The sequence below is a fragment of the Prionailurus viverrinus genome, chromosome D2 (genome assembly GCF_022837055.1).
Source record: "Prionailurus viverrinus isolate Anna chromosome D2, UM_Priviv_1.0, whole genome shotgun sequence".
NCBI lineage: Eukaryota > Metazoa > Chordata > Mammalia > Carnivora > Felidae > Prionailurus > Prionailurus viverrinus.
Genome location: NC_062571.1, coordinates 30,827,101 through 30,854,600, shown reverse-complemented (window position 1 = coordinate 30,854,600; position 27,500 = coordinate 30,827,101). Strand labels below are relative to the sequence as shown.

Sequence of the window (27,500 nt, the reverse complement as noted above, 5' to 3'; positions counted from 1 at the left end):
CTTTTGTCATTCTCTCCCCTTATTGTACTTCTTCCTAGCATATCTCTGAAATTATATCCACTTATTTCAGAAAGACTGATTTGCCTTGACTGTATTTCAGGAACCATAGTATAGCAGTGAACCAGACAGACAACAGTCTTTGCCCTTACAGAGCTGACATCATTTGTCAACTTACTCCTGTTTGTTCCATATCAAAATACAACCTCTATGATGGCAGAAACATTATCTGTATTGCTTTCTGCCTATATCCAGCACCAAGAACAGCCTCTGGTACATGGGTAACAGCAACATGTGTCAAAAAACTTCAATCATGACATCTTCAGCAATGGTGTAGGAAACTGGTCAAAACATTTCACCAAACTGATTTTATTCTCATTCACAGTTCCTTATAGTGCATTGTCTTAGTGCTATACTACAAATGGCCACTATATAAAGCTTTAAATAAAATCCCTAAGACATTCCGTAATTTTTAAATGTTGACACAAACAGCAGTTACCTTTAAGAGCTAATTTTCCCAAGCAAAAAGCAAAACAAAAACAAAACAAACAAACAAACAAAAACCCCGTAATAGCCATATACCGTAGCAGGCAGTAAATACATATGAGGAAAAAAGGATTTTAAAATAGATTTTTATTGGCAAAAATAAAAATAAAATAAAACTAATCCGAATCAGGGTCCTTCTTCTTTCTTCTTGTCCCTTTTGAGTAAGTCCCAGGCTCTGTTCTCTCTTTGCCATCAGTTCGTTGTGTCAGCCACTCCTTTTCTAGCTGTTTCAGCATGTCTGCAGTGAGGAGTCCTTGCTGCACCAGTCTGGAAGCTAGGGATTTCTCTCCTCCATTGGGGACAGGTGGCTCAGCAGCTTTACTCCCTACAGCTTTGGTGCCGCGCACCCTTCTAGCTTGGCTCTTTAAAGTTCCTGACAATCGGGACCGGTTCTCTGCCGACAAGCTCTCCAAGTTCAACAGCTTATGTGACTCTGAAATTTTAATCAGTTTGGTGATGTTGTGTACACCATCTTGGATAATGCCATCTAGTTCTTTCTGGAGATCTCGAATGAGGCTGGCATCTGGAAACATATCTATAAACCGGTAGCTAGGAAAAGACATATTATGTTATATAGCAACAGCCCTTATCAGAATCATTAGGCTTATCTCAATGATGGACCTACATCTGGACACTGGCCCCCAAATGTTCTCTGTTTTTGCAGACTCTGTCCAGTGCCTTTGCTCAGCCCCAACACACCTGAGGAATACTGTCATTATGAGGGTAGGTCATCACTCATATCTTAAGTGAATCATATTTTAAGGGGGACAGGCCCCTCCTTTGAGAATCACTGATGTAAAGCAGCACCTTTCAAATGTTAATATACAAATGAATCACCTGGGGATCTTGTTAAAATGTAGTTTAAGTTTGGGGTGGGCCTGATATTCTCTAGTTCTAACAAGCTCCTAGGTAATACCAATGCTTTTGGTCCGGGGACCACCATCTGTGTAGCAAGAACCTAGTACACTTCCTCACCTACCTATCTGAACTAGAATCATAAGAAGTCCTTAGTCATTTTTAGAATGGGTATAAACAAGACTCGACTGCCATAATGGACAATAAACATAACAGACAGCACCCTGTAAAAATGTGCCTTTACTTGAGAGAGCAAAAGACCATTCATAAAACCTTTGATTTTCCCTATTACTCAGAAAAATGAGAGTAGCTAAAGGAAAAATGTGATACCTTAGCCAAAGGTAAAGATCCAAGACATCATGGACAGCTTCTAAATCCATGAGGTCTTTAATATTCTTAGGTGGAAGTAATGGCCATTTAATATATCGGCGTAACCACGAGAAGGTCAGTGGCTCATTCCTGCTATACTGCCTGGCAAACTGAGAGAGAAGAAAAGAGTTTGGTGAAAGAATCAAAATGCACTTATATCTGCAATCAGAAACAGAAAGCACAACAAAACACTAACTGCGGTTGTGTTTCAACAGGCTGGTTTCTTTCCTTCTTTATACTTTTCCATACTTTTAAGAATATTTAATACTTCATAAAGATACCTTGAAGAAAAAAAGTAGGGGGGGGGGTGCTTTCGTTCATTTTCCAAAGCCAGGGCAATAATATGTACATCAGAAGTCATACAAAAACTAACAGAGCCTAACTCTGTTAACTTTAATGAACATTTAATGTTACAAGTTTTGGACAGATATTTTTGAAGTCTCTCATTTCTACCCCTTTATGGAATGGTCCTGTAACTGCAAATATAAGCTGTATCTTGTCAATATCATTCCTTATCATAAAGAAACTCTGAGGTGGCTTGGTGCAAGGTTGGGCATGAGTCGATCAAGCTAGTAAACAGACTCTGCACCTCTTCACTAGCCGTGTGGCTCTGGCCAAGCCATCACTCTGTGCTTCAGCGACCTCATCAATACCACAAGACCACCATACCTCCTTCTTGAACCACAGGACACTGTTGGGAGAATGTGCTCGGAAAACCAGGCTGCCCCCAACCCCCACAAATGCCAGGCATTATTATGCATCACAATATACTATAGGAGACAGAAATATAACCATGTGAGACCCGTAGAGCAAAAGTTTAGCTTCAAGAATAAGCTGATTTCAAATCGTTCATGTCCTGATTAGGGAAAATTATCTCTAAATGTCTAACCTAAGTAAGGTCCATACTTCAGAGAGGCGAGGCAGTTTTAGAACAATTGTGGTTAAATAATGTTATGATTTTATTAAATTCAGTCATGCATTCTGCTAACACATGCCAAACAGAATAGCCATGAAGGATGGAAATGTGACCAAGCTAACCTGCTGAGCAGGACAAGCCAAACTTTAATATTTCTGGCCACAAACTAGTAAAAATCCAATACGTAAAAGAGCCAAGTATGGAGCTGTCCAAAAAGGGGAAGGGAGAGATACTTATCCATTCAGATACCTCCGTCCAACAGCTGGCCCTAAAGGAGCTCCCTGGAACACCATTTCCAAACAACTATCCTGCGGGGCACCAGAGGCCATCAATGGGATGGAGGTCTTTTAAAGTTCAGTCATAATGGTGATCAAGAAAAAAAGGAAAAATCTCTACCTTTCATATGCTAACGGTATCAGAACACATAAGCAACTGCCGGCCTCTACCATTCCAGACTTCTTACCCCTTAGTAAAATGCTTCTGCTTCATTAGAACAGCTGTTTGAAGGGTGGTAAAACAGAGTCAGGACCACGGACCCGAGCTCCATCCAGGTCACTTTTTTTTTTTTAATCTTTTTTTAACATTTATTTATTATCAAGAGACAGGGAGAGACAGAACATGAGCATGGGAAAGGCAAAGAGAGGGGGACACACACAATCCAAAGCAGGCTCCAGGCTCTAGCTGTCAGCACAGAGCCCGACGCGGGGCTCAAATTCACAAACCGCGAGATCATGGCCTGAGCCAAAGTTGGACGCTTAACTGACTGAGCCACCCAGGTGCCCCCACCCAGGTCACTTTATAGCATTTCAGACTTTATTCCAGAAATGTCAACCTTATGCTAACTAACTCTCTCATAAATGCCAGCTCTAAGAAACATATTTCCTAAGTAAATACCTGGGTGTGCAATACCTCTAAGACATATTAAAGGGAAAAGAAAAAGGCAAGTTGCAGAATAATTCATCATAACATTTATGGGAAAACACACCCACAAAACTAGAATTTCCATATGTACACATATGTAAGCAAATGTAACGGAAAAGGTCTGCAATGACACAAACTGTTAACTGTAGCTCTGTCAAAAGACTGAGATTGGGGGTGGTAGCCCAATTTAACCTATCCGTAATGTTTTAACTTCATGCAGTGAGAAAGCATTTATGTATTATTTATGCAATTTGAAAGTAATTTCGAACATAAATTTAGAAACAGATTTGGTGAGAACACAGCCAGTACGCAGAATGCTGAGTTCTATATAGAAGACAGGGGCAAGACTAGAGTCAGAGGAGGATTCCTTTTTTTTTTTTTTTTTTAATGTTTATTTATTTTTGAGACAGAGAGAGACAGAGCATGAACGGGGGAGGGGCAGAGAGAGAGGGAGACACAGAATCGGAAGCAGGCTCCAGGCTCTGAGCCATCAGCCCAGAGCCCGACGCGGGGCTCGAACTCACGGACCGCGAGATCATGACCTGAGCTGAAGTCGGATGCTTAACCGACTGAGCCACCCAGGCGCCCCTTTTTTTTTTTTTTTAGAGGAGGATTCCAAGAGGAGGCCCTTGGGTTTAGTGGGACAGGGAGGGCACTCTAGGAAGAGGCAACAGGGGAGAGGCAAGGGCTCCGCAAGGTGAGAGGACATGGCAGGAGGCTGGAAGTTCAGCTTCCACTGCCCTTCCCTGCCCCCCTTTTTTGGGTGCATAAATGCTCCTCAGAAGGCAGAGGTTTGTATCCCTATGCAAATGAATAAGAAGGGGCTAAAAGCCCGGCACCAAACTCACAGAAGACAGCAATCCCTGGATCAGTGCCTTATAATCAGGAAAACCGAATACTATGACCACCACTAACCCCTACTCCCCTTCCCTTCCAAAAAATATTAACCAATGCTACTAAGAAAGAAGTATATTAGCGAGCACCTGGGTAGCTCAGTCAGTAGAGCATGTGACTCTTAATCTCAGGGTTGTGAGTTCACACCCCACACTGGGTATGACGCCTACTTAAAATAAAAATAAAAATAAAAATAAAAAGCAGGCAAAAAAAAAAAAAAAAGACGTATATCATCAGGCAAGACCCCCTTCCCTCAAAAGAATTTGTCATTTAAGAAAAAAAAGAGCCACTTTATATATAAGTTCTTATATAGTATCTCCTATGGAAAAGTACTCTCCAACTGTTTTACCTTGAATGACAAAGTACTGTTTAGGGAAATGCATTGACTTGAAACGACTCAAAATATAAAGATAAAGGCTTACCTGTAACAACGAAGAGCAGACAAAAGGCTGCTTCTTGTTGATAGGAGCTGTGCAGAAAACATACCTCACTCGTAGACTTAATGGAATATGCTGGATCAACTCTGCAGAAAATTTAAAATCATCCATATTGCAGACAAAATATTGCCCATCAACTTGTGAAAAGTCTACAAAAATATCCTGAAGGGAAAAAAAGATACATTATTGGACTGCCTAAGTGGGCATGAATAAAGTACTCAAGCCTACAAAAGACAATCTCTGAATCCTTAACAGTCTTCTAGAAAGGCCTGTTTAATTCACTGTCCTCACAGGCTAAAAGACCTCCCCTATAGCTTTCCCAACCTGAAATACTCAGAAAATTCCTCAAGACAAAAGTTCCAGAAGATTTTGAGAGGAGGTTTTCACTTTCAAGATAAACCTCATAAATAACAATATCACAAAAATAGACTATCCACTGATGCCCACGAAGTTAATTAGTAACTGTCTGCAATATCAACCTTTTTAGAAAAGATATTTTAGATATTTTAGGAGAGATTTAAAAGTAAGTTTTTACTTACAATGAGATTAGAAAGTGTTGTATCAGGGAGATGGTAGGCAAACATTTCAATCTGTTCCGCAGTTGGATGAAGGCCAGCTGCCTTTAGTAAAAGAAAGAACAACTCTTAAGTTTCTCCTTCTTAGAGGACAACTTTTCTTAAGTTGTTTATAAAGTCCTATATTCAGGCTAAGCTCTCACCAAATGAGTTAAATGACAAGAATTTGAGTAAAAAAGAAAAAAGCAATGTCACTTTCCCATTTATCACCAATTGAGAAAGCTGATGAGATGGTTTAGTGACCCTGACCAATTATACCCACTGATTTGGCTCATCAACCTTTCGCTGGCATTTTAGTTAGTATTTCTCAAACCTCTGATGATCTGACAGAGTACCAAAAATACTTTCCAGGGTCTCTGTTATCTTCACTGAACAAAAATGAACAAGGAAAACCCAAAGGCTTTAACCAAGGCAATAAAACTGACAGACAAACATAGATAAATACATGAGAGAATGTCTACATGGAGGCCAGTCTCTCTTCAACTGCATCCCAGTATTAATAAGGCGGGTATAAGCAAAAAGAGAAAGAGAAAAGGAATGGGAAACACAAAGAGCAAAGGAGGAAAGGAGGAAAGGAGGAAAGAAGACAGACCTGAGTCATGGGAGGGACAAAGAGCATGGGCACAAGAAATGAGGCACACAGGGGAAATGGGGGTGTGTCCTTAGCAACGGAACTCTTAACAAAAGCTACAGAAAGGATTTCAACCACAGCTTTCCTCCAGGAATTTTCCCTTGCATCGACTCATTTATATTCCCCTTTTACTAGGGTCACTGAAAAACGAGATGAGCCACGTTAATTTATAAGTAAATTTTCTAGGCAACTTAAATTATGAGTTAACAAACTTATAACTAAAATACATACGCTGCTGCCTCAATAACCACACTAACCGAAAGTTAACCTCGTCCGAACCGGCTCAAAGTTATATCGCTTAGTACTGTTTTTGCCCCACACTCAAGAGTTTCTTCTACATTCAAGCTTCTCACAATTTTTCAGCTGGCTGTCACAGCGGGGTGCCCACCTGAGGCAACTACGCCCCTCTCCCCACCCAATGCTAGAGTACAGAAAGAACTCAAGGAAAATCAGGTTTACTAAACTCGTTCAATCTGGATCTTCCATTTGCTCACCATTCTCTAATGAAGGGGTCCCTAGGGCTCTCCAAAGCAGTAAAGTAGGGCTTTCTTGACAGGATTTTCATGGCACAAAACTTTCTTTTGCTTATTTCTGTTTCCAGGTGTCTGAGGCAAGGGTCCGGAAGGTGAGTGAAGGAAGGAATGACTGTCCTTCGCAGCCAAGTAATGAACACGTTACACCTTACCTTTATGGGATCCACAGGCCTGTTCAAAATTTCTTTTAGTAAATTGAGATCTTCTCGATTCATTGTTGTCACTTCTCCTTCTTTATATTTTGAACTGAATCGGCCAGCTCTGCCAGCAATCTGTAAGGCCTGAGAGGTGGTAATTGGTTCTATTTCCTTCTCTCCCTTTTCATTGATAGTGGGTTTTATAAGGGAGTAAAAAATAATTCTTCTTATGCTCCTGAAATAGAAATAAAAGTAATCTCAATACAGACTGATGTATAAAAAACTCCCCATCATTTGGGTCACTACAGAAATGTTCACTCCAGTGCTAGTTTAGACCTGCTTACAATCTTGTCCACTCTTTACAGTATAAGAGAGGTTTGTCAGTAATTCTTTTCCTTCCCATTAAATAGTACTTTTTAACAAATGTATAAATTTACTAAAAACCATTAAACTGTGCAATTACAATGGATGAACTGTGGAGTGTGTAAATTATACTTCAATAAGGTATAGAAAATGACTTTTTTTTTTTTTTTTTTTTTTTACCAGTAAACCATATAAAGTGCTATCAGACTGTTTTTAAAAGTTGGCTCCTATTGGGGAGCCTGGATGGCTCAGTCTGTTGAGCGTCTGACTGTTGGTTTCGGGTCAGGTCATGATCCCAGGGTCATGGGATCAAGCCCCAGGTTAGGTTCCATACTGTGCATGGAGCCTGCTTAAGATTCTCTGTCTCTCCCTCTGCCCCTCTTCCCTGCTCTTGCTCCCTCTCTTTCTCTAAAATAAAGAAGTTGGCTGCCATTAATAGCTTTGAATACTTCTTGGATTCCAAAAGGTGTAACTGCCTTGACTCCTCAGAGAAAATACTTAGACACAACACTGTTACTCCTAGAGATACTGGCCAGCCCCACATTCATAATGGGCACTCAGACACCTGCTGAGAAACTGAAAATAAAGTAAGATACTATAACAGGTTAGTGGGAGACAGTGTCATTCAAAATCCCTAGTGCGATGTGATATTTTCTTTTTATTCCCTCAAGAGATGTCACCAAGATAAACCTCACGACTGTATTATAATACCCATTCTCCTAAACGTTAAGTGTTTGGTCATTCTAATTCCAATTAGAAAACCCACAGAATACCCATGATTATTAAAAACAAATTACTTACAAATTAAGTCCCATGCCAATTGCATCTGTAGCAACCAAGATTTTGCATGGATCATCAGGATCATTAAACTTTTTTGCTTGAGCAAGTTTGGTCCCTAAAACAAGAACAGTTTACGTTCGCTCAGTGCTCTCAATCTTTTACCACATCACACTAAGTAGATCTTAGAACCCTCATCTCTCATTCTCCATTCTTATGAATAAAACTCTTACTGTTTCAAACTTACTGCTTTATGTCCTCAAAGAGCCACTTATCTTTCGTTCCTACTCCTTTAAATATCCTGACATAGAGCAACACAATCCCCTACTAGCCCCATTTCTGAGAACACTTATAAAGAGATTTCAGGACTACACCTTTAAGACGATGTACCAAGCTCATATTTTAATGACATTTCTGTAACAAAATCATCAACTCAACATTTAAAATACAGTCTAACAAGAGCAGCAAGAGCTATAATTAAAAAACTTCTATCCCCACCAAGATGAACTAGAGAAATATATTTATTTTATTTGACCCATAACAAATTACTAATGTATCAAACAACCTTATTCAGTACCTTTTACTGTGTTTTCTATACACATCTCAACATAAATGGCAAAAATAAGAGACTTCATGTCCCTGTCATGATGAAAGCCAATAATTACCAGGTGGGAGACTGCCATATATAACAGCTGATTCCAATCCCCGGATTTCAATCTGTCGACTCACAGAATAAATATCATTCTTGCTAAAACAGACGATGCAATCCCCAGGCCGAAGGTTGTCTAATGATTCTAGTGCATGATCCAGCACAGAAATGGGGGTAAGCCTCTTATAGTTTCGAACCTACAATAAAGACATGATATTGTAAAATAACACAACTAACTCAACTTCCTGTCACTATTAGGTGAAAAATGGGCAGAGCAATCAAAAGCAGCTAAAAATTGACAAGTTCCAATGTTTTTACATTTACATGGTATTTTACAATATAGAAAAACATTTATTTTCATATTATAAATGTCACCATCAGTTCTCATTGGTGTTTTCTAAATTAACAAAATGTTATATACAGCATACCAAATTTTTTTTAAATGTTCTTTATTTAAAAGTTTACTTATTTTTGAGAGAGAGAGAGAGAGAGAGAGAGAGAGAGAGAGAGGGAGCACGAGCTGGGGAGGGGCAGAGAGAGGAGGGGAGAGAGAGAATCCCAAGCAGGCTCTGTGCTGTCAGTGCACAGCCCGAGACGTAGAGCTCGAACTCACAAACCGTGAGCCCAAATCATGTCGTGAGCACAAATCAGGTCGTGAGTACAAATCGTGACCTGAGCTGAAGTCAAGAGTCGGACGCTTAACCAACTGAGCCACCCAGGCACCCCCATGTCGCAGAGTTTCAAAGCACTTTCATATACATTCGATTTTTGTGGCAACTTGGTAAGTTCAGAGGTTTACTAACTATTATTTCAATTTTATGAAAAAGCAAAATAAAGTCCACATAAAAGATCAGGTCTGATAAGGATTCCTTCGGTTCTAGCCTTCTGCAATCTGCCTAACAACGCGAAGCTAGTTAACAGCAAAGCCAAGACTAGAACCCAGAATTTTTTCCACTACATCCCACCCTCTCTCTGAAAGCTGAACACAAAACTGATGAACCAATTTTTAAGTATTTCTTCATCTTATTAAAGAACTATAGTAAAAAAAAAAAAAAACCACAAAAAATTAGGATTGAAAGGAAACCAGTTATTTTCTACTCTCCAAGTTGGAGAAAGGGATACAAACTATCTCTAGCAAAAGGCCCTAATCTCCACCTTTTGGGATGAGCACTGGGTGTCGTATGGAAACCAATTTGACAATAAACTTCATATATTGGAAAAAAAAAAGGCCCTAATCTCTGACATCCAAAATTCTGAAAACCATATGCTTTTGCTAAGCCTCAAACTTCCAACATTCCTGACTTATTTAATTCTAAAGAGAACTGCTCACACTCCATAAGGCGTTGTCAAGAGAAGATTACGAGTCTCTTGTACTTTTGGAAGGCTTGGGGTGTGATGGTCATTCCGCCGGAATTCCGGATCATGAGGTTCAAACACGTATGATCTAGCCAACTGTGAGGAAATGACACTTCCTTTTTAGTTAAGTTCTGACTTTGCCGCTATCTGGGACCCCTGAAGCCACTGCTGGGGTACTCCAAGCTATTTGCTATGCCACCTTGAGAACAAAGCATGTGATCTACCTCCACTTCCTCTCCCGTCGTGTACATGAGCTCAGTAACCAGGTCAATGGCAGCAGATTCTCCACACAAATGGACTTCTTCAGCACAGAGTCCTGTTAAATGCAAAATCGATAGTTTTTTAAAGATACGAAATATTTCACACTTTATATAACAAAAATACTTGAAGTTTCCTTACCGATTGCTCTATAACTTTACCAAGTGTTTTCATCAATATTATCTCTTTGATAATTATCTCTTTGATTCAAACCTCACGACAACCTTCTAGCGGGCAAAGATTATCTCTATAAATCTCGGTGTTTTTTTATTTTATTTATATTTTATTTTATTTTTATTTTACTATTTTGAGAGAGACACAGACGGTGCAAGTAGAAGGGAGCAGAGAAGGAGAGAGAGAAAGGATCTCAAGCAGGCTCCATGCTGCCAGCACAGAACCCAATGCGGGACTTGAACTCATGAAACTGTAAGATCATGCATGACTTGAGCCAAAACCAAGAGTCAGATGCCTAACCAACTGAGCCACTCAGGCACTCCAATCTCAGTGCTTTTAAACTGCTTTGGCTATGGTTTTGAGTCCACTACAGAGCAAAGCCAGCAAAGGACCAGAACCTGGCATTCTGCTGGTTAGTACTGAATCTTATACTTGTGTTTTTCAAATTAGGCTCCAATGGAATGACTGAGGTACCTCGGAGGTTGGGGACCGGAGGGTAAAAGAAACTCCAAGCTCCTTACCACTGAGCAGATCCACTCTCATTTTAAATTACAGGCTTTAAGGTATATGATTTGTTTGAGAGAGAGTTCAGCTATTTGTTTTTAAGTTTGCAAACACCTGCCCTATAACACAATGATCAAAAATTCACTCCAATATCGAGCAGTAGAAATATTCATTCATGTCCATGGACCTCAAGAACTCTAATTCCAGGAGCCTATCCTAAAGATATAATAAAATAAATAAATAAAAAGCTATGGCCACAGAAATTTTTACTGTAGCACTATCAATAATAGGAACAAATGTTCAACTCTGTGGAAAAAAATAGTATAGCTCTTCAACGGAGAATGTGCAATATTAATATGTGGTGTGAAAAAAATCTATGAAACAAGAGAACCGAAGAAAACACAAGATACAAAATAATATATTCACAAAACACCATATGCACGAGGAAAAAGACCGCATGAAACACCAAAATGTTAAGATGGTTGTGTAAAGGTGGCAAGATTTGAACATTTTAACTTTAACCGGTTATGCTAACTTTACAGTAAGAAAACTGGACTTCCCATTTTTAAAATAATATTTAGGAACTAAGAACTCACACTAGGCTGACATTTTGTTTGATCTGTGTCAAAAAGAGAGGATCCTAAGAACTCTATCTGGCAAGGTCAAGCAGAGAAACGCAACTCCGTGCAGAGGTCACAAAGCACGGGTGTTAGCATTAAGACCACCAACCTAGAAGCGCTCTGGTCCAGGCCCATCCTCTGGCTGGATCTTTAATCATTTGAATTTCATCAATCACAGCCACTTCATCTAAAATAAAAATTCGTCATGAGCAATACAATATACTTAAATAATACTATAAACAAATTATAGCACCCAAACTCAAGCTTTCATCACCACCATAATCACCACTATCGCTTGCTCACGAAGCACTTCTTTTCTGGCAGGCTTGTTCTAAGTGCTTTACAATTTTAACTCATTTAATCCTTACAACAAATCTATGCCGTTAGTATCACATTCTAGCCGTTTTATAGAAGAATAGACTGAGGCCCAGAGAAGTTAAGTCACTGGCCCAAGCTGTATAAGCTTAAGATCTAAAAACGTAAAATTCTAACCCAGGCGATACAACATCTAGTAGGTTCATTTGTCCTATTTTTTGCAATCTCAGAGGGAGCCTGGGGAATCTACTTAATAAGAACTAACACATCCACAGGGTAGTAAAAGAAGTAAGCATCTAGGCTTCCAGGAATAAGGAGCAGACAGTCCTACTGTAAATGAAGCTTCTCTATCATATGAACCCAGACAGGTGTCAGGAGCAGAAAATGGGATAGAAAGTGTAATTTCCTGAGCTCTAGCTATGCTCATTCTTATGGGTTTTAAAACCTCATCACTAAGGCAAAAATCAGTGCCTCATTTTATTTTCTAACGCCAAAAAGATTTTATTTTTTTAATGTTTTTTATGAGAGAGAGAACGAGTGAGCGAGCAGGGGGAGGCGCAGAGAGTGAGGGGGACAGAGGATCCAAAGTGGGCTCTGTGCTGACAGCAGAGAGCCAAATGAGGGGCTCGAACTCACAAACCATGAGATCATGACCTGAGCCAAAGTCAGACGCTTAACCGACTGAGCCACACAGATGCCCTTGCCAAAATGTTTTCAACCATATTATTTTATTCTCCTTGTGTCATATCAATTTTATTTTAATCTTCTTCCTCAAATACCAAGGAGTTGAGAAGAGCACATTAAAAAAAAATTAATATACCCATAATAACATTTAGGAAACAAAAGAGAGGACGTTTTTTTGTTTGTTTGTTTTTTTGTTTTGTTTTGTGTTTTTAATTTGTTTAATGTTTATTTATTTTTGAGACAGAGAGAGACAGAGCATGAATGGGGGAGGGTCAGAGAGACAGGGAGACACAGAATCCAAAGCAGGCTCCAGGCTCTGAGCTGTCAGCACAGAGCCCGACACGGGGCTCGAACTCACGGACCGTGAAATCATGACCTGAGCTGAAGTCGGATGCTTAACCGACTGAGCCACCCAGGTGCCCCAGAGAGGACGTTTTACACTGAAAAACCATCAGATTAAAAATTACTTATTCCAATTGGGTACATACAAACAGGATTAGAAGAGACAGAAGAGGGAATTTTGATTTATGAACTCCTGTGCTATCAGAATGTCTACAATGTGTTACTTTTATAATAAATTCATTTGTAAAAAAAACTATCTACTCAGAAAGTTGATTATTAAAATGAAAAAGCTAACTAGAGTACATAATGTGTAATTCCTATTTAATATACACACTCACAATGCACACATAAGTATATGCATACACAATACAAACATAAACATAGAAGAAATCTGGAAAATACACACCACAGCGTTAACACTTGTTGATTCTGGATGAGTAGGACTGGGAGGTTATGGGTTTTTTCCTTCTCTTTGCATTTATGTTTATATTTTCTATAACAAAGATATGACTGCTTACTGGTAAGGAAAAGTTAATTTTTATTTAAAATATCTTCAGGGGCGAATGGGTGGCTCAGTCAGTTAAGCGGCCACTCTTGGTTTCAGCTCAGGTCTTGAGCTCACAGTTTGTGAGTTTGAGCCCCATGTCAGGCTCTGCACTGACAGCACTGAGCCTGCTTGGGATTCTCCTCTCTCTGCCCCTCCCCTGCTAACACACACCTCCCCCCTTCAAAATAAACATTTAAAAAATAAAATTAAACAAAATATTTTCAAAACTACTTAAATAGAAGTTCACTGCAGTGCAATATATAATAATGAAAAACCTTAAACAACCTAAATATTCTTTAGTAGGGGAATTAACAATTTTAGTTGTAAGATGGAATTTTCGTTATAAGTTTAAATGAATAAACGCGATATATAGATTTATGATACATATTATACACATAAGATAAACATATAATATACATATAACAAGACTAGTTCTAAAAACATGCTGCATAGAGTACCAAGCAAGTTGTGGAACAATAATACAGTATGATAATCACCTGACTGTTTTGAATCATACAATCCATAGTATCGATAGGTAACATGTATCGGTGATGTAAAAAAAGACAGGAAAGATATACACCAAACACTTGACAGCAGTTGGATCAAAAAAGGAACTATACTTGTTAACATTTTAGTTCCTTTAAGAGAAAAGGGGAGAGGAACATTCACAAGCAAACATCACCAGAGTCTGACATTTATTAGTGAGCACTGGTGAGCACTGGGTATCTGTTGTCCTATTCGTCTCAATTTAAAATTTTTTTCACAATAAAAACACATTTCATATGTTTAACTATATTTTAAAAGAAAAAATTACTAAACCGTAAAGGTTCTTAAATGGCATGTACATACAAGGAGTTGTAACGCTGCACATCTCAACTGTACAAGCAACATGGGCAGCCTGTTTCCCGTCTGGCTCCACGGTCACACGCTCTTCACCTGTTACCAAGTCACACGGCACGCCCTAAGGTGACAAAAAGATATCTGGAGTTATTGCCGTCTTTAAAATAATAGCAAAAAGAAGTTTGGGTTGTTTAATATTCTCACCATTACCATCAAATTTATTCCCAAACCTTTAAAAAAATTTTATGAAAGCCGGTCTTACACAAAGTATGTCAACTTGGAAACACCTCTAATTAGCTAAATTCTCAGGTATCAAAAACATGAGACAGTGTAGCAGTTTCACTTAACTTTGTATATTTCTGCACTGTAGCAGTTTATTAAAATAAAACAAATGTGAATTGTTTCTGGATTCAGGAAGAATACCATAAGTAATATTTAAGAATGGAAAGACCTCCTGGGGTGCCTGGGTGGCTCAGTTGGGTAAGCATCCAACTTTTTTTTTTTTTTTTTTTTTTTTTTTTTAGCATCCGACTCTTAATTTCAGCTCAAGTCATAATCTCAGTTCATGAGATGGAACCCAGTGTCCCGCTCTGCACTGTGAGCACAGAGCCTACTTGGGATTCTATCCCTCTCTTTCTCTGCCCCTCCTCTGTGCTCTCTAAATAAATAAACATTAAAAGAATTATTTAAAAAAAAAAAACAAAAACAGAAAGATCTCCTAATATAATTCCTTGACAAGGAGCAACATTAATACTATCGTATAATAGTTTGCCCAGAAATTAAGGCATTCCTTAGGACAAAGTGCTTTTGGTGCTAAATCTGGGAAAGTCTAGGCAATCTGGGACAGCCCATCTCCCTAGTGACCTAAAACTAATCACAAGGAAACAGGTGACATGTCCAAACTGAGTGACAGTTTACCACAAATGACCATTAGTCGTCCAAAACGTAAAGGTTATGAAAGATGAAAGAAGGATCCTAGGAACTGTCCTAGATTAATGGAAACTAGAGACAGGAGAACAAAATACAGTGCTGGCAACCTGGACAGAATACTGGGGGGTTGGAAGAGAGTGGTGGTGGTATTACTGACAACTGGCAAAATGTGAATATGGAATGTAGATTAAGTAATAGTATTCTATCAATATTATATACCCTGCTGTAGAGAAATGCCACGTGGTTATGCAAAACAAAGTCATTGTTCTGAGGAAATATTTTCTTAAATATTTATGGATAAGGAGGCATTTTGTATGCAAATTACACAAATTATTCAGAACAAAAAAACAGAGAATACAAGTTATATTCACAAACTGGTTCACCTTACATTATAAAGTCATAATAAAACAGTGAACCAAAATGTGGCCCATTTAGTGAAACGATGCCTCAGACTACAGGGCATTCGGTCCTTTTCAGGTTTGAAAAGGTGGTGTCAGTCTTTATCATTAGTTTTTTTTGATAGCATCATAGTCTGATCTAAAAAAAAAGGGAAAGTAAATATCATATAGGAGTTATGTTGACTGAGGAAGCAAAGGAGGACTTCAGAGGGAGTTTCAACTATATCAGTATTTTATTTCTTAAAAAACTAAATAGAGCAAGTATGGCAAAATGTTAGAATCTGATGGAAGTTGGGGAGTGGGTTCAGGTTATTTGTGTGTAATTCTCTGCACTTCTCTGTATTTGTGAAATAGTCTGTGATAATTGTGTTTCATTCATTCAATACACATTTTTTCACATTTTACTATCTCTGAAATCAGAATATATTTTAACAACTGATGACAAGTCAGAGTCAGTTGACAGCATCTTTTTCTTTCTCAATTGTACATAAAATAGTGGTACATCTTACAAAGTACAATGAACTATGACAACTTTTATTAATGGCAAATTACTACATATGCCCTTTCCCAACTCCCACCTTCACCCTGCCCAGTCCCCCTTAACAAGAAAATTAGCAATTTTCAAGAAATTAACAAGAAAATTAACAAGAAAAAAAGCAAATACTTGGTAATATACTGACAGCAGCATTACTCTTTTCGAAGATCTCATGTGCCAATAATTTTAAAGGGCCACAATACACTCCAGATTTTGCTGACAAGTACTTCTGGATTGCATGATAAGTCTTTCCACTGTTTGTGGGGCCTGAATGGAATATTATCTTCCGCTGTATGGCTCTGGCTTCTGGGTACCTGAAACATAAGAAGGTAAACAGCTTAATCCCATTAACCTCAAAATCTATCTTGGCAAAGGTATCAACTGAAAACTATTCCAATGAAACATCCTGTTAATATTCACAAGAGAGCATCTTTGGAAACTAAAATTAAATGACAAGTTTCAGATCCACAATAAAATAATGACTATTTTCCAAGACTGGCATTTACTAACTAGAGGACAGAAAAATCTAAATGCAAATTAATTTCTTGGATATTTTTGCTATTGTACTAGTCCCTTTTCTTCAGAAGTTACTTAAAATAAGTTTAAACCCCATCCTGCTCCATAGACATGTTCACATCATTTCCACAGCTCTAAACACATGAACCTGTAAGTAAATATGCCTAGCCTTCTGAATTTCAACATATATAATATAATAATTGAGTCTTCTGCTTCTGGCCATGATGAATGGTACAGGACTTGCCCTCCCACCATAAACAAGTACAAAACTGGACAGTATATGCAACAGCTGCTTAGGGACATAAACAGCAGACAGTGTAGGACTACAAGTCCTGAAACAAAGGAACACTTGAGCTGTGCCATACTGCACCCCAGGAGGGCACAAGGAGGTGGAACCCAAGCAAAGTATGACAGTCCCAACAAGCTGAGCAGTAGCGAGAAAATTCAGAGATGCTAAAGCAGGTGGAATTTGAAAGCAAACTGTGGAAAAGAAGAAAGGGCTCAGTGGAGAGGATGCCTTGAAGTCTATGTGAGGCTACCCTGTGGATCCCTGACCAAGGGCTGGGCTGAACATGGGCAGGGCCCACCAAACCACAAAGGGTTTGGGCATAAAGTCTCAAAGGGGTGGCAAAGCGCTAGATGTTGGAGTTCCAGCCACAGTGTGGAAATGGTGAGAGCTCACACTGGAAAGGCCACACTTGAGTTGTAAGGCCAACACCCTAAACTAAGGGCTACTCTAGATTTGTCCTAATAAAACCTACAACCTAACTTGATCAGAATCAAGGGGAGATACCAGAATTAATTGCCTGCTTTTCTAGGGAAAACAACTCCTAGCCTCCTTATGATTTCTTGTCCAGCATACAACAAAAAAATATTATAATGACATATATAATAATATATAATGATCACTAATCTCCCAAGATCAGAAACTGAAAATCTCAAATCCACAAATAAAGAAACTAACCAGTTAGGTGGTATTCTTAAGTCACTGATCTTACGTAGATCATCCTTACATTCCAACACAGGAAATATCTGTTTCGCATGTCTCAAGAAAAATGGAAATAAATCATCCACATGAGCTGAAAAATAAAACACTACATTAACACATACAGTCTACAAGTTATCCATAACCAAACTCAGTGAAACTTTTCCTCTTAGTGAGCCACTTCAGGGGACACTGCCCCCAGGATAAAAAAAAACTCTGGAGCGAGGAATTCCTTTTCTGACATCCTGCTTCGTCTTATGTTTTCTTCCTAATTTCACTTACACTTTCTACAGAAACAACAAATTGGCTGTCAACCACCATGCTCTACTCCTCCAATATAAATAGGTAAAGATCAACTTGGGTGAAAGTTAAGTTAAAAATAAACAACCTGGATATATACATTAGAAAGAAGACCTACGGTTACTGAACAGAAATGGACGTGCAAACACTTTACATTTAAAAACCATAACCAAAGCCAAACTGCCAACGGGAACACAACAATAACGTTCTTGTATTTTTTTCTTTTACATCAAGAACTCTGTCCTCGGGGCGCCTGGGTGGCGCAGTCGGTTAAGCGTCCGGCTTCAGCCAGGTCACGATCTTACGGTCCGTGAGTTCGAGCCCCGCGTCAGGCTCTGGGCTGATGGCTCAGAGCCTGGAGCCTGTTTCCAATTCTGTGTCTCCCTCTCTCTCTGCCCCTCCCCCATTCATGCTCTGTCTCTCTCTGTCCCAAAAATAAATAAACGTTAAAAAAAAAAAAATTTAAAAAAAAAAGAACTCTGTCCTGATATGTGGGAGAAAAAAGTCAGTGGCAGAAACAAATGGAATCCACCATGTATTACTTCTGTCTTCTGTGAGAGTTCATTTCACTGCGGCCTGTATACAACACAGAGTGGGGAGCAGAAGGTCAAGGCCCCTGCCTTTCTCAAGCTTAAGATATATTGTTGATTTAATAACCAGTTCAGGGACCCACTATAAAAGCAAAATGACCTCTGAACGCCTGGGTGGCTCAGTTTGTTAAGTGTCCGACTTCAGCTCAGGTCATGATCTTGCCGTTCGTGGGTTCGAGCTCTGTGTCAGGCTCTGTGCTGACAGCTCAGAGCCTGGAGCCCGCTTCAGATTCTGTGTCTCCCTCTCTCTCTGCCCTTCCCCCACTCATGCTCTGTCTCTCTCTCTCTCTCTCTCTCTCTCTCCCAAAAATAAACAAACCTAAAAAAAAAAAATTTTAAAGCAAAAAGACCTCAAAGGCCTCCTATGAAAGCATGGAATTATTTACAGGATGTTAATAAGCTCTGACCAGAGAAATAAACATGAAGTATGGGAAGAAATACAAAGTATGTTCAACACATTTTTAAAGAGATTTTGAAAAGTCTCTAAACACTTGCCTGCACTGAAGCAAATATCATTCAAAATAATGTGAATGTCCACATCCAGGGAATGAGATTGCATGATATAATTTCTAAAGCTTATGAATGCTTGATGGAAGAGACGAGCTGCAGGAAATACAAAACCAAAATAGGTAAGACTTAGTCTTCATTTCATTTCTTATTTATAAGTGTACATATACAGGGGCACCTGTTAACTGCTGGACTCTGAATTTCAGCTCAGGTCATGATCTCACCATCCGAGCCCCACATCGGGCTCCGTGTTGGCAGCACAGAGCCTGCTGGATTCTCTCTTTCTCTCCCTCTCTCTCTCTGTCCCTCTCCTGCTCATGTGCACGCTCTCAAGATAAGTAAATAAACTTATAAAGTGTATATACACGCAACACACCTAACTCATCAAAGTGATTTTGGTGGGGGGCACCTGGGTGGCTCAGTCGGTTAGGTGTCCGACTTCGGCTCAGGTCATGATCTCACAGTTCTTGGGTTCAAGCCCCGTGTCGGGCTCTGTGCTGACAGCTCAGTGTTTACAGCCTGCTTCAGATTCGGCGTCTCCCTCTCTCTCTGTTCCTCCCCTGCTTGTGCTCTGAATCTTTCTCTCTCTCTCAAAAATAAATAAACATTAAAAAAAATTCAAAGTGACTTTTTTTTTGAGGTGGGGCCGGGGGTCTACAACTGGTTTACTATCATCTGACCAAAAGTGAAATCCTAGCACAACAGGAAGGAAAGCTAAACAACAGCTCCCTTGCTGTGTGTCCAGCACAGCAGATGCATCTTGCCCAGCTCCTGCCAAGACAGAAGCAAAGGTCAGGGAAATCCTCCAGACTACACCCATGCACTTATTTCCAGGGCACACTAGGTCTCGCACAATACTGACAAAGATGTAATCTAAGAAGTAATAAAATAATATCTCTAATAGAAATGCTAGTAGCCTTACCATCGAGTCCATAATCAGCACCCAGTTTCTGAATTTCTTTCCTCTTGTAAAACTTGTCTAAGATCTTCTTTACTTCATCTGAAAGAAAGATTTGCTTAACATTGGTTTTCCAGATGGAGAAAAGCCCAAAGAGCAAAAGATACTTGAAATCCTAATACTCAAGCCAGCGGTCTACTGAGCGCTGTAAGCACTTAAAGGTTTTAGTTGACCACGAGCTCTTTATGGTTTAATAGTGCAATGGGCTGTCCAGAAAAATTACAGTCAAACAACAGAATATTCCTGTTTACTGCAGAAGAATAAGCAACGCACCACAGGATTAGACATGGTCCCTAGCCTCCATCAGGCCACTTTTAGATAACTGTATTGTTTCATTTACTTACAAGCATTCTAAACATCTAATAGTGAGCAGCCAAAAAGTATCTAGAAAGACAACCAGTACCGCAAGGACCAGATCATCATGTTTTTATGTAAATGACTCAAGAGGTGAGGGATGATCTTTAGTTGGAAGAGGATGGCTTTAAGAAGAACAGACTGGAGCGCCAGTCAGCTGTGCTGACAGCTCAGAGCCTGGAGCCTGCTTCGGATTCTGTGTCTTCCTCTCTCTCTGACCCTCCCCTGTTCATGCTGTCTCTCTCTGCTTCAAAAATAAATAAACATAAAAAAAAAATTAAAAAAAAAAGAACAGACTACACTTATTTTGTTCTAGATGGCATAATTAAAGCCAGTGGGAAGTAAGGGATGCAGATTTCAGTGGAACTTATACAAGAACTTCTAACAATGAGAAGAGTGAAGGAAGCTGCCTCAAAAAAGTGCCAGCTCCTTGTCACTGGAAGTATTCAAACAAGGCTTAGAAAACTATTTCAAGGGTGACAGCAGAGAATCACTGTGCTAACAGGGGAAGCTGAATTAGATGTCTGCTGAGGAAACAGGCCACTATAAATCAATAATGTCATAAGTGAAAATATTTTAATCAATCAAGCTGAAATTGTATTAACACTGTACATGTTAAATATCACTGCATTATTCCACAGAGATAAACATTCTACTGATCCAGGCACACATGCTATATTGCTGGAAAGGCAGGCAAAAATGGAGAATACAGTCTTTGCCCACAAAACACAGAAAGGCCATCCAAAAAAATAGAAATGGAAGGAAAACTTCCAAACTCATTCTATGAGACCAGCATTACCTTGATTCTAAAAGCAGACAAAGATCTCACAAAAAAGGAGAATTGCAGGCCGTTATCCCTGATGAACATGAATGCAAAAAATCTCAACAAGATGCCAGCAAATCTAATTCAACAGTCCATTAAAGGAATTATTCGCCACAATCAAGTGGGATTTATTCTTGAGCTCCAGGGATGGGTCAATATTCACAAATCAATCAATATGATACACCATATTAATAAAAGAAACGATAAGAACCATATGATCCTTGGGGTGCTTGGGTGGCTCAGTCAGTTCAGTGTCCCACTTTGGCTCAGGTCAGGTCATGATCTCACAGTTCGTGAGTTCAAGCCCCGCATCAGACTCACTGCTGTCAGCAGAGTCCACTTTGGATCTTCTGTCCCTGTCTCTCTGTCCCTCCCCCTGCTGGCGCTATCTCAAAAAAAAAAATAAACATTAAAAAAAAAAAAAAAATATATATATATATATATATATATATATATATATATATATCTCCTCTCAATAGATACAGGGAAAGCATTTGACAAACACAGCATCCATTTTGATAAAAACCCTCAACAAACTAGGGATAGAAGGAACATATTTCAACATCATAAAAGCCATATACAAAAGACCCACAGCTAATAACATCCTCAATGGGCAAAAACTAAGCTTTTCCTCTAAAGTCAGGAACAAGACAGGAATGTCCACTCTCACCATTGTTATTTAACACATGACTGGAAGTATTAGCCTCAGCAGACAACAAACAACAACAACAACAAAAAATAAAAGCCATCTCAACAGGTAAGGAAGAAGTCAAACTTTCACTATTCACAGACGACTATGTAGAAAACCCAAAAGACCCCGCCAAAAATTACTAGAACTGATACACAAATTCAGTAAAGTCACAGGATATAAAATCAACATACAGAGATCTGTTGCATTTCTTTACCACAATAATGAAGTAGCAGAAAGAGAAATCAAGGAATTCATTCCATTTATAACTGCACCAAAAACCATTAAGATAACGAGGAATAAATCTAACCGAAGAGGTAAAAGATCTGTACACTGAAAACTATAGAAAGCTTATGAAAGAAATTGAGGAAGACACGAAGAAGTGGAAAAACATTCCACATTCATGGATTGGAAGAACAAATATCATTCAGATGTCCATACTACCCAAAGCAACCTACACTTTTTTTTTTAATTTTTTGTTTTTTAACGTTTATTTATTTTTGAGACAGAGAAAGAGAGCATGAACAGGGGAGGGTCAGAGAAAGAGGGAGACACAGAATCTGAAACAGGCTCCAGGCTCTGAGCTGTCAGCACAGAGCCCGACACAGGGCTTGAACTCACGGACCGCGAGATCATGACCTGAGCCGAAGTCGGACGCTTAACCGACTAAGCCACCCAGGAGCCCCAGCAACCTACACTTTTAATGCAATCCCTATCCAAATACCAGCAGCATTTTTCACAGTGCCAGAATGAACAATTCTAAAATTTGTATGGAACTACAAAAGATCTGAAATAGCCAAAGCAATCTTGAAAAAGCAAAGCAAAGCAAAGTTGGAAGCATCACGATCCCGGACTTCAAGCTATATTACAAAGCTGTAATCATCAAGATAGTATAGTACTGACACAAAAACAGACACTCAGATCAATGGGAACAGAACAGAAAACCCAGAAACGGACCCACAACTACATGGTCAATTAATCTTTGACAAAGCAGGAAAGAACATCCGATGGAAAAAAGACAAGTCTCTTCAACAAATGGTGCTGAGCAAACCGGACAGCAACATGCAGAGGAATGGAAGTTCCTCCACTTTCTTACACCATACACAAATATAAATTCAAAATGAATGAAAGACCTAAATGTAAGACAGGAAACCATCCAAATCCTAAAGAACACAGGCAGCAACCTCTTTGACCCTGACCGCAGCAACTTCTTCTATGTCACCAGAGGCAAAAGCAAAAATGAACTACTGGGACTTCATCAACATAAAAAGCTTCTGCACAGTGACAGAAATGATCAACAAAACTAAAACGGAAGAAGATGTTTGCAAATGACATATCAAATAAAGGGTTAGAATCCAAAATCTACAAAAAACTTAGCAAACTCAACACCCAAAAAACAAACAATCTAGTTAAAAAATGGGCAGAAAACATGAATAGACAATTTTGCAAAGACAGTCAGATGGATGGCTAACAGAAATATGAAAAGAGGCTCAACATGATTCATCATCAGGGAAATACAAGTCAAAACCACGTTGAGATACCACCTCACACCTGTCAGAAGAGCTAAACTTATATACAAGAAACAACAGGTGCTGGAGATAATGAGGAGAAAGGGGAACCCTCTTACACTGTTGGTGGGAATGCAAACTGGTGCAGCCACTCTGGAAAACAGTGTGGAGGTTCCTCAAAAAGTTAAAGGTAGAACTACCCTACCATCCAGCAACTGCACTGCTAGGTATTTACCCAAAAGATACAAAAATACAGATTCGAAGGGAATCATGCACCTTGAAGTTTACAGCAGCATTATCAACAATAGCCAAGCTATGGAAAGCCCAAATGTCCATTGACTGATGAGTGGATAAAGATATGGTGTGTGTGTATACATATGCGCAGGCATGCATATGTACACACACACACACACACACACACACACACACACACACACAATGGAATAATACTCAGCCATCAAAAGGAATGAAATCTTGCCATTTGCAATGATGTGGCTGGAGCTGCAGTGTGTTATGTTAAACAGAGTAAGTCAGAGAAACACAAATACCATATGATTTTGCTAATATGTGGTATTTAAGAAACAAAACAGATGAATATGTGGGATGGGGGTAAAAGGAGAGAAGGAAACAAACTATGAGAGACTCTTAGAGAACTGAGGGTTGATGAAGAGATGTGGGTGGGGGACAGGCTAGATGGGAGATAGGTATTAAGGAAGGCACTTGTTATGATGAGCATTGGGTGTTATAAATGATGAATCACTGAATTCTACTCCTGAAATCAACATTGCACGACATGTTAACTAACTAGAATTTAAATAAAATGTTGAAAAAAATACGTAAAATAAACGAGGAAACTTGTTTAATGGGTTTAGGTTTTCAGTTTTGCAAGATAAAAAGTTCTGGAGATCTGTTTCACAGCAATGCGAATATACTTAACCACTGCTGACCTGTACACCAAAAATTAAGATGGTTAAGTTTTGTTATGTATTTTTTTACCACAACCTTAAGATAAATAAATAGTATTAATACCAATAATTACATTAAAATTATTATTTTAACAGTATTATTACATTATTAAAAGTACCCCAAAATAAAGACCTCCCAAATCCCATGTTAAGTGAAATAGCTAGCCTAACACTGTCTTTGAAGAACTGGTTAAAGAATAGCATATACTGGGGCACCTGGGTAGCTCAGGAGGTTAAGCGTCCAGACTCTTGATTTCGGCTCAGATCATGATCTCACAGTGGTGGGACTGACTGCTACAGGCTCTGCACTGACAGCGCAGAACCTGCTTGGGATTCTCTCTCCCTCTGTTCCTCCCCTGCTCGTGCTCTCTCTTCCTTTCTCAAAATAAATAAATAAACTTAAAAAAAAAAAAAGGAATAGCCATGAGTTCCAACACATTTTTCAGTAAAAGTATGATACTTCTTGGGATGCCTGGGTGGCTCAGTTGGTTGAGCGTTGGACTTCGGCTCAGGTCACGATCTCATGGCTCATGAGTTCGAGCGCCAAGTCAGGCTCTGTGCTGACAGTTCAGAGCCTGGAGCCTGCTTCGGATTCTGTGTCTCCCTCTCTCTCTGCCCCTCCCCCACTCACACGCTGTCTCTCTCAAAAATAAATAAACATTAAAAAAAATTTTTTAAGTATTTGTACTTCTGCCCCCCAAAACAAGCTTTGGCCTATAGTATGTTGTAGTCTACATTTTTAAATTACAATAGGAGTAGAGGATCTCTTTTGCATTGTTGGTGGGAATGCAAGCTGGTGCCACCACTCTGGAAAACAGTATGGAGGTTCCTCAAAAAACTAAAAATAGAACTACCCTACGACCCAGCAATTGCGCTACTAGGCATTTGTCCAAGGGACACAGGTGTGCTGTTTCAAAGGGACACATGCATCCCCATGTTTACAGCAGCGTTATCAACAATAGCCAAAGTATGGAAAGAGCCCAAATGTCCATCGATGGATGAATGGATAAAGAAGATGTGGTGTGTGTATATATATATATATATATATATATACACACACACACACACACATATATATACACACAACGGAGTAGTACTCGGCAATCAAAAAGAATGAAATCTTGCCGTTTGCAACTACGTGGATGGAACTGGAGGATATTATGCTAAGTGAAATTAGTCAGAGAAAGACAAAAATCATATGACTTCACTCATATGAGGACTTTAAGAGACAAAACAGATGAACATAAGGGAAGGGAAACAAAAACAATATAAAAACAGGGAGGGGGACAAAACAGAAGAGACTCATAAATATGGAGAACAAACTGAGGGTTACTGGAGGGGTTGTGGGAGGGGGGATGGGCTAAATGGGTAAGGAATCTACTCCTGAAATCATTGTTGCACTATATGCTAATTTGGATGTAAATTTTTTTAAAAATTAAAAAGAAAATTAACAACAACAAAAATTACAATAGGAGTGACCAATGTTGCTTGTTGAAGTGAACTGCCTGAAAACAGCTTCTGGAGAGCTAGTGCCCTGTGCAGCTATACAATTCCCTCGGCCTCCCAGAGCTTCATTTGGTCTGAGGTAATTCCCTGCCTCCTTAATCGTTCAGAAACTAAAGACTACAACCTTATAATCTGAAAATCCTTTTGAAACCATCCGCATGCCTCCCTGTCAAACCCATCCAAAGTTAGTTTGGGGAACAAAACACACTGCCACTTACTGATGCTAAGCAGACTCCTTTCTCTCTGGAGTCCTGGATGATCAGGATACAGACCATCACCTGGATGATCAGGATACAGACCACCTTAGGCGAGGACACCCTTATCATGTTCTAACTTGTATTACGTTTGGTTATCCATACATCCTTTCTCCCCGCGACACTGTAAGTTTCTGGAGTGTTAAGCGCCAGTGAATTATAAAGACTCCTTAAAGCGATCCTCCTCTGGCTTTTCACTGACACCTCCCTTGCCCCTTCTCAGGGGTATCAGTTCTGGGCAGGGGCGAAGGAACAAAAAAGGATGCCAAAAAAAGCGGTCGTCCACCGAACGACGTAAGAAAGGCGAATCGGCCCATCGGAAGAGGGTTGAAACGATTCACAGAGAGCAGTAAAAGGAAAAAGACCACTTCTGGGGCGACATATAAAAGGATCACTAAGACGCAGCCCCAAGCATGGAGGGGCTCACAAACCAGCGCGGTAGGCAGACACTGACAGGCACGATGACAACGCTTGAGGGGACCCGGGTTCTCCAGGGAAAGGGGATGCGGCTTCCTCGCGGCCACGCGTGGGCCTGCAGACACCCCCGCCGCCCTCGCTGGCTCCCGCACTCACTCTTGTCCAGGGGGCGGGTTAGCTCGGCCCCGACGTCGCCATCCGCGCTGGGGCCCTGGGGCTTCACAGTCAGCGGCACGAACAAGGACGTGTTCGGGGCTTTGGAGCCTCCCGAGGCAGAGGAGGAGGAGGAGGAGGCAACGGCAGACACGCGCCCCAAAGCCCCAGTAAGGGGTTCGACGTGGGCGCGAAGGGCAGAGCAGACGGCTGCCCGGTGGCCAGCCCGGCGCCCCGCCGGGAGCCGAGCCCACAACAGGGCACACCGGGAGAAGGACATCGAGGCCGCACGCCCTAAAGGAGGCCGGCGGGAGCAGCCCGGGACTTGGCGGTGGACAATGACGCCACCCGCCAGTGCCTACAGTCCAGAAAGACCCAGACCGCGCAGGGGAACTGCCCGGGATAACGCCCGATCAATAAGGAGAAGGTAGTGTGGTGCGATTGCTCATAAAGAAGAGGAAACGCTTAGAAATAAAAACCGGAAAAGATGAAGTTCTTATATTCTTTCTCTTTTTCATTATTGATTGGGCCGGCTTTCTCTAAAGAAAAGAAAGTAATCAGGCACCATTGATGATGTCACAGATGAGGGGAGGGGGCCTGAGAGCTGTGTCACGTGACTCAGGCCGGCCTTGTAAGAGCGCGCGAGTTCAGAAGAGTGTGGACACCGCAGGGCGCAGTGTTGACCAGGCTGGTTGGGGGGTTACTTCTGCTGTGGGCACCAGCGTGACTTGCTGACTGGAGCACTAAAGAGCATTTCTCAAGTTTCTTGGATTATTAACTTTGGTTTTCTGTTAGAATAGCGTGAGAGGGCATAACCTGATCTGGCCTTCAGGAGTGTTGCTAAGGAATTTTTTTCTGCAAGTTCTTAGGGAA

The 27,500-nt window shown here is 40.1% G+C and overlaps 1 protein-coding gene across 2 annotated transcripts; it reads right to left on the bottom strand.

Moving 5' to 3' along the window:
* Positions 1–350: 350 nt before the first annotated feature.
* On the bottom strand, positions 351–27,011 carry SUPV3L1 (Suv3 like RNA helicase). Of its 2 annotated transcripts, XM_047826173.1 has the most exons (15): positions 26,631–27,011; positions 19,924–20,001; positions 18,990–19,097; positions 17,584–17,698; positions 16,249–16,417; positions 14,250–14,361; positions 11,622–11,699; positions 10,181–10,272; positions 8,617–8,797; positions 7,976–8,069; positions 6,827–7,046; positions 5,475–5,555; positions 4,921–5,097; positions 1,729–1,877; positions 351–1,092 (listed from the first exon to the last, which is right to left on the bottom strand). In XM_047826173.1, exons 1-15 carry the CDS (start codon positions 26,905–26,907, stop codon positions 660–662), a joined length of 2,364 nt encoding a protein of 787 aa, XP_047682129.1. In that variant the 5' UTR covers positions 26,908–27,011; the 3' UTR covers positions 351–659. The 2 variants fall into 2 exon arrangements, with proteins under 2 accessions (XP_047682129.1, XP_047682130.1); XM_047826174.1 differs by lacking the exons at positions 14,250–14,361; positions 16,249–16,417; positions 17,584–17,698; ... (1 more) ...; positions 19,924–20,001; positions 26,631–27,011 and adding an exon at positions 13,260–13,307.
* Positions 27,012–27,500: the final 489 nt, after the last annotated feature.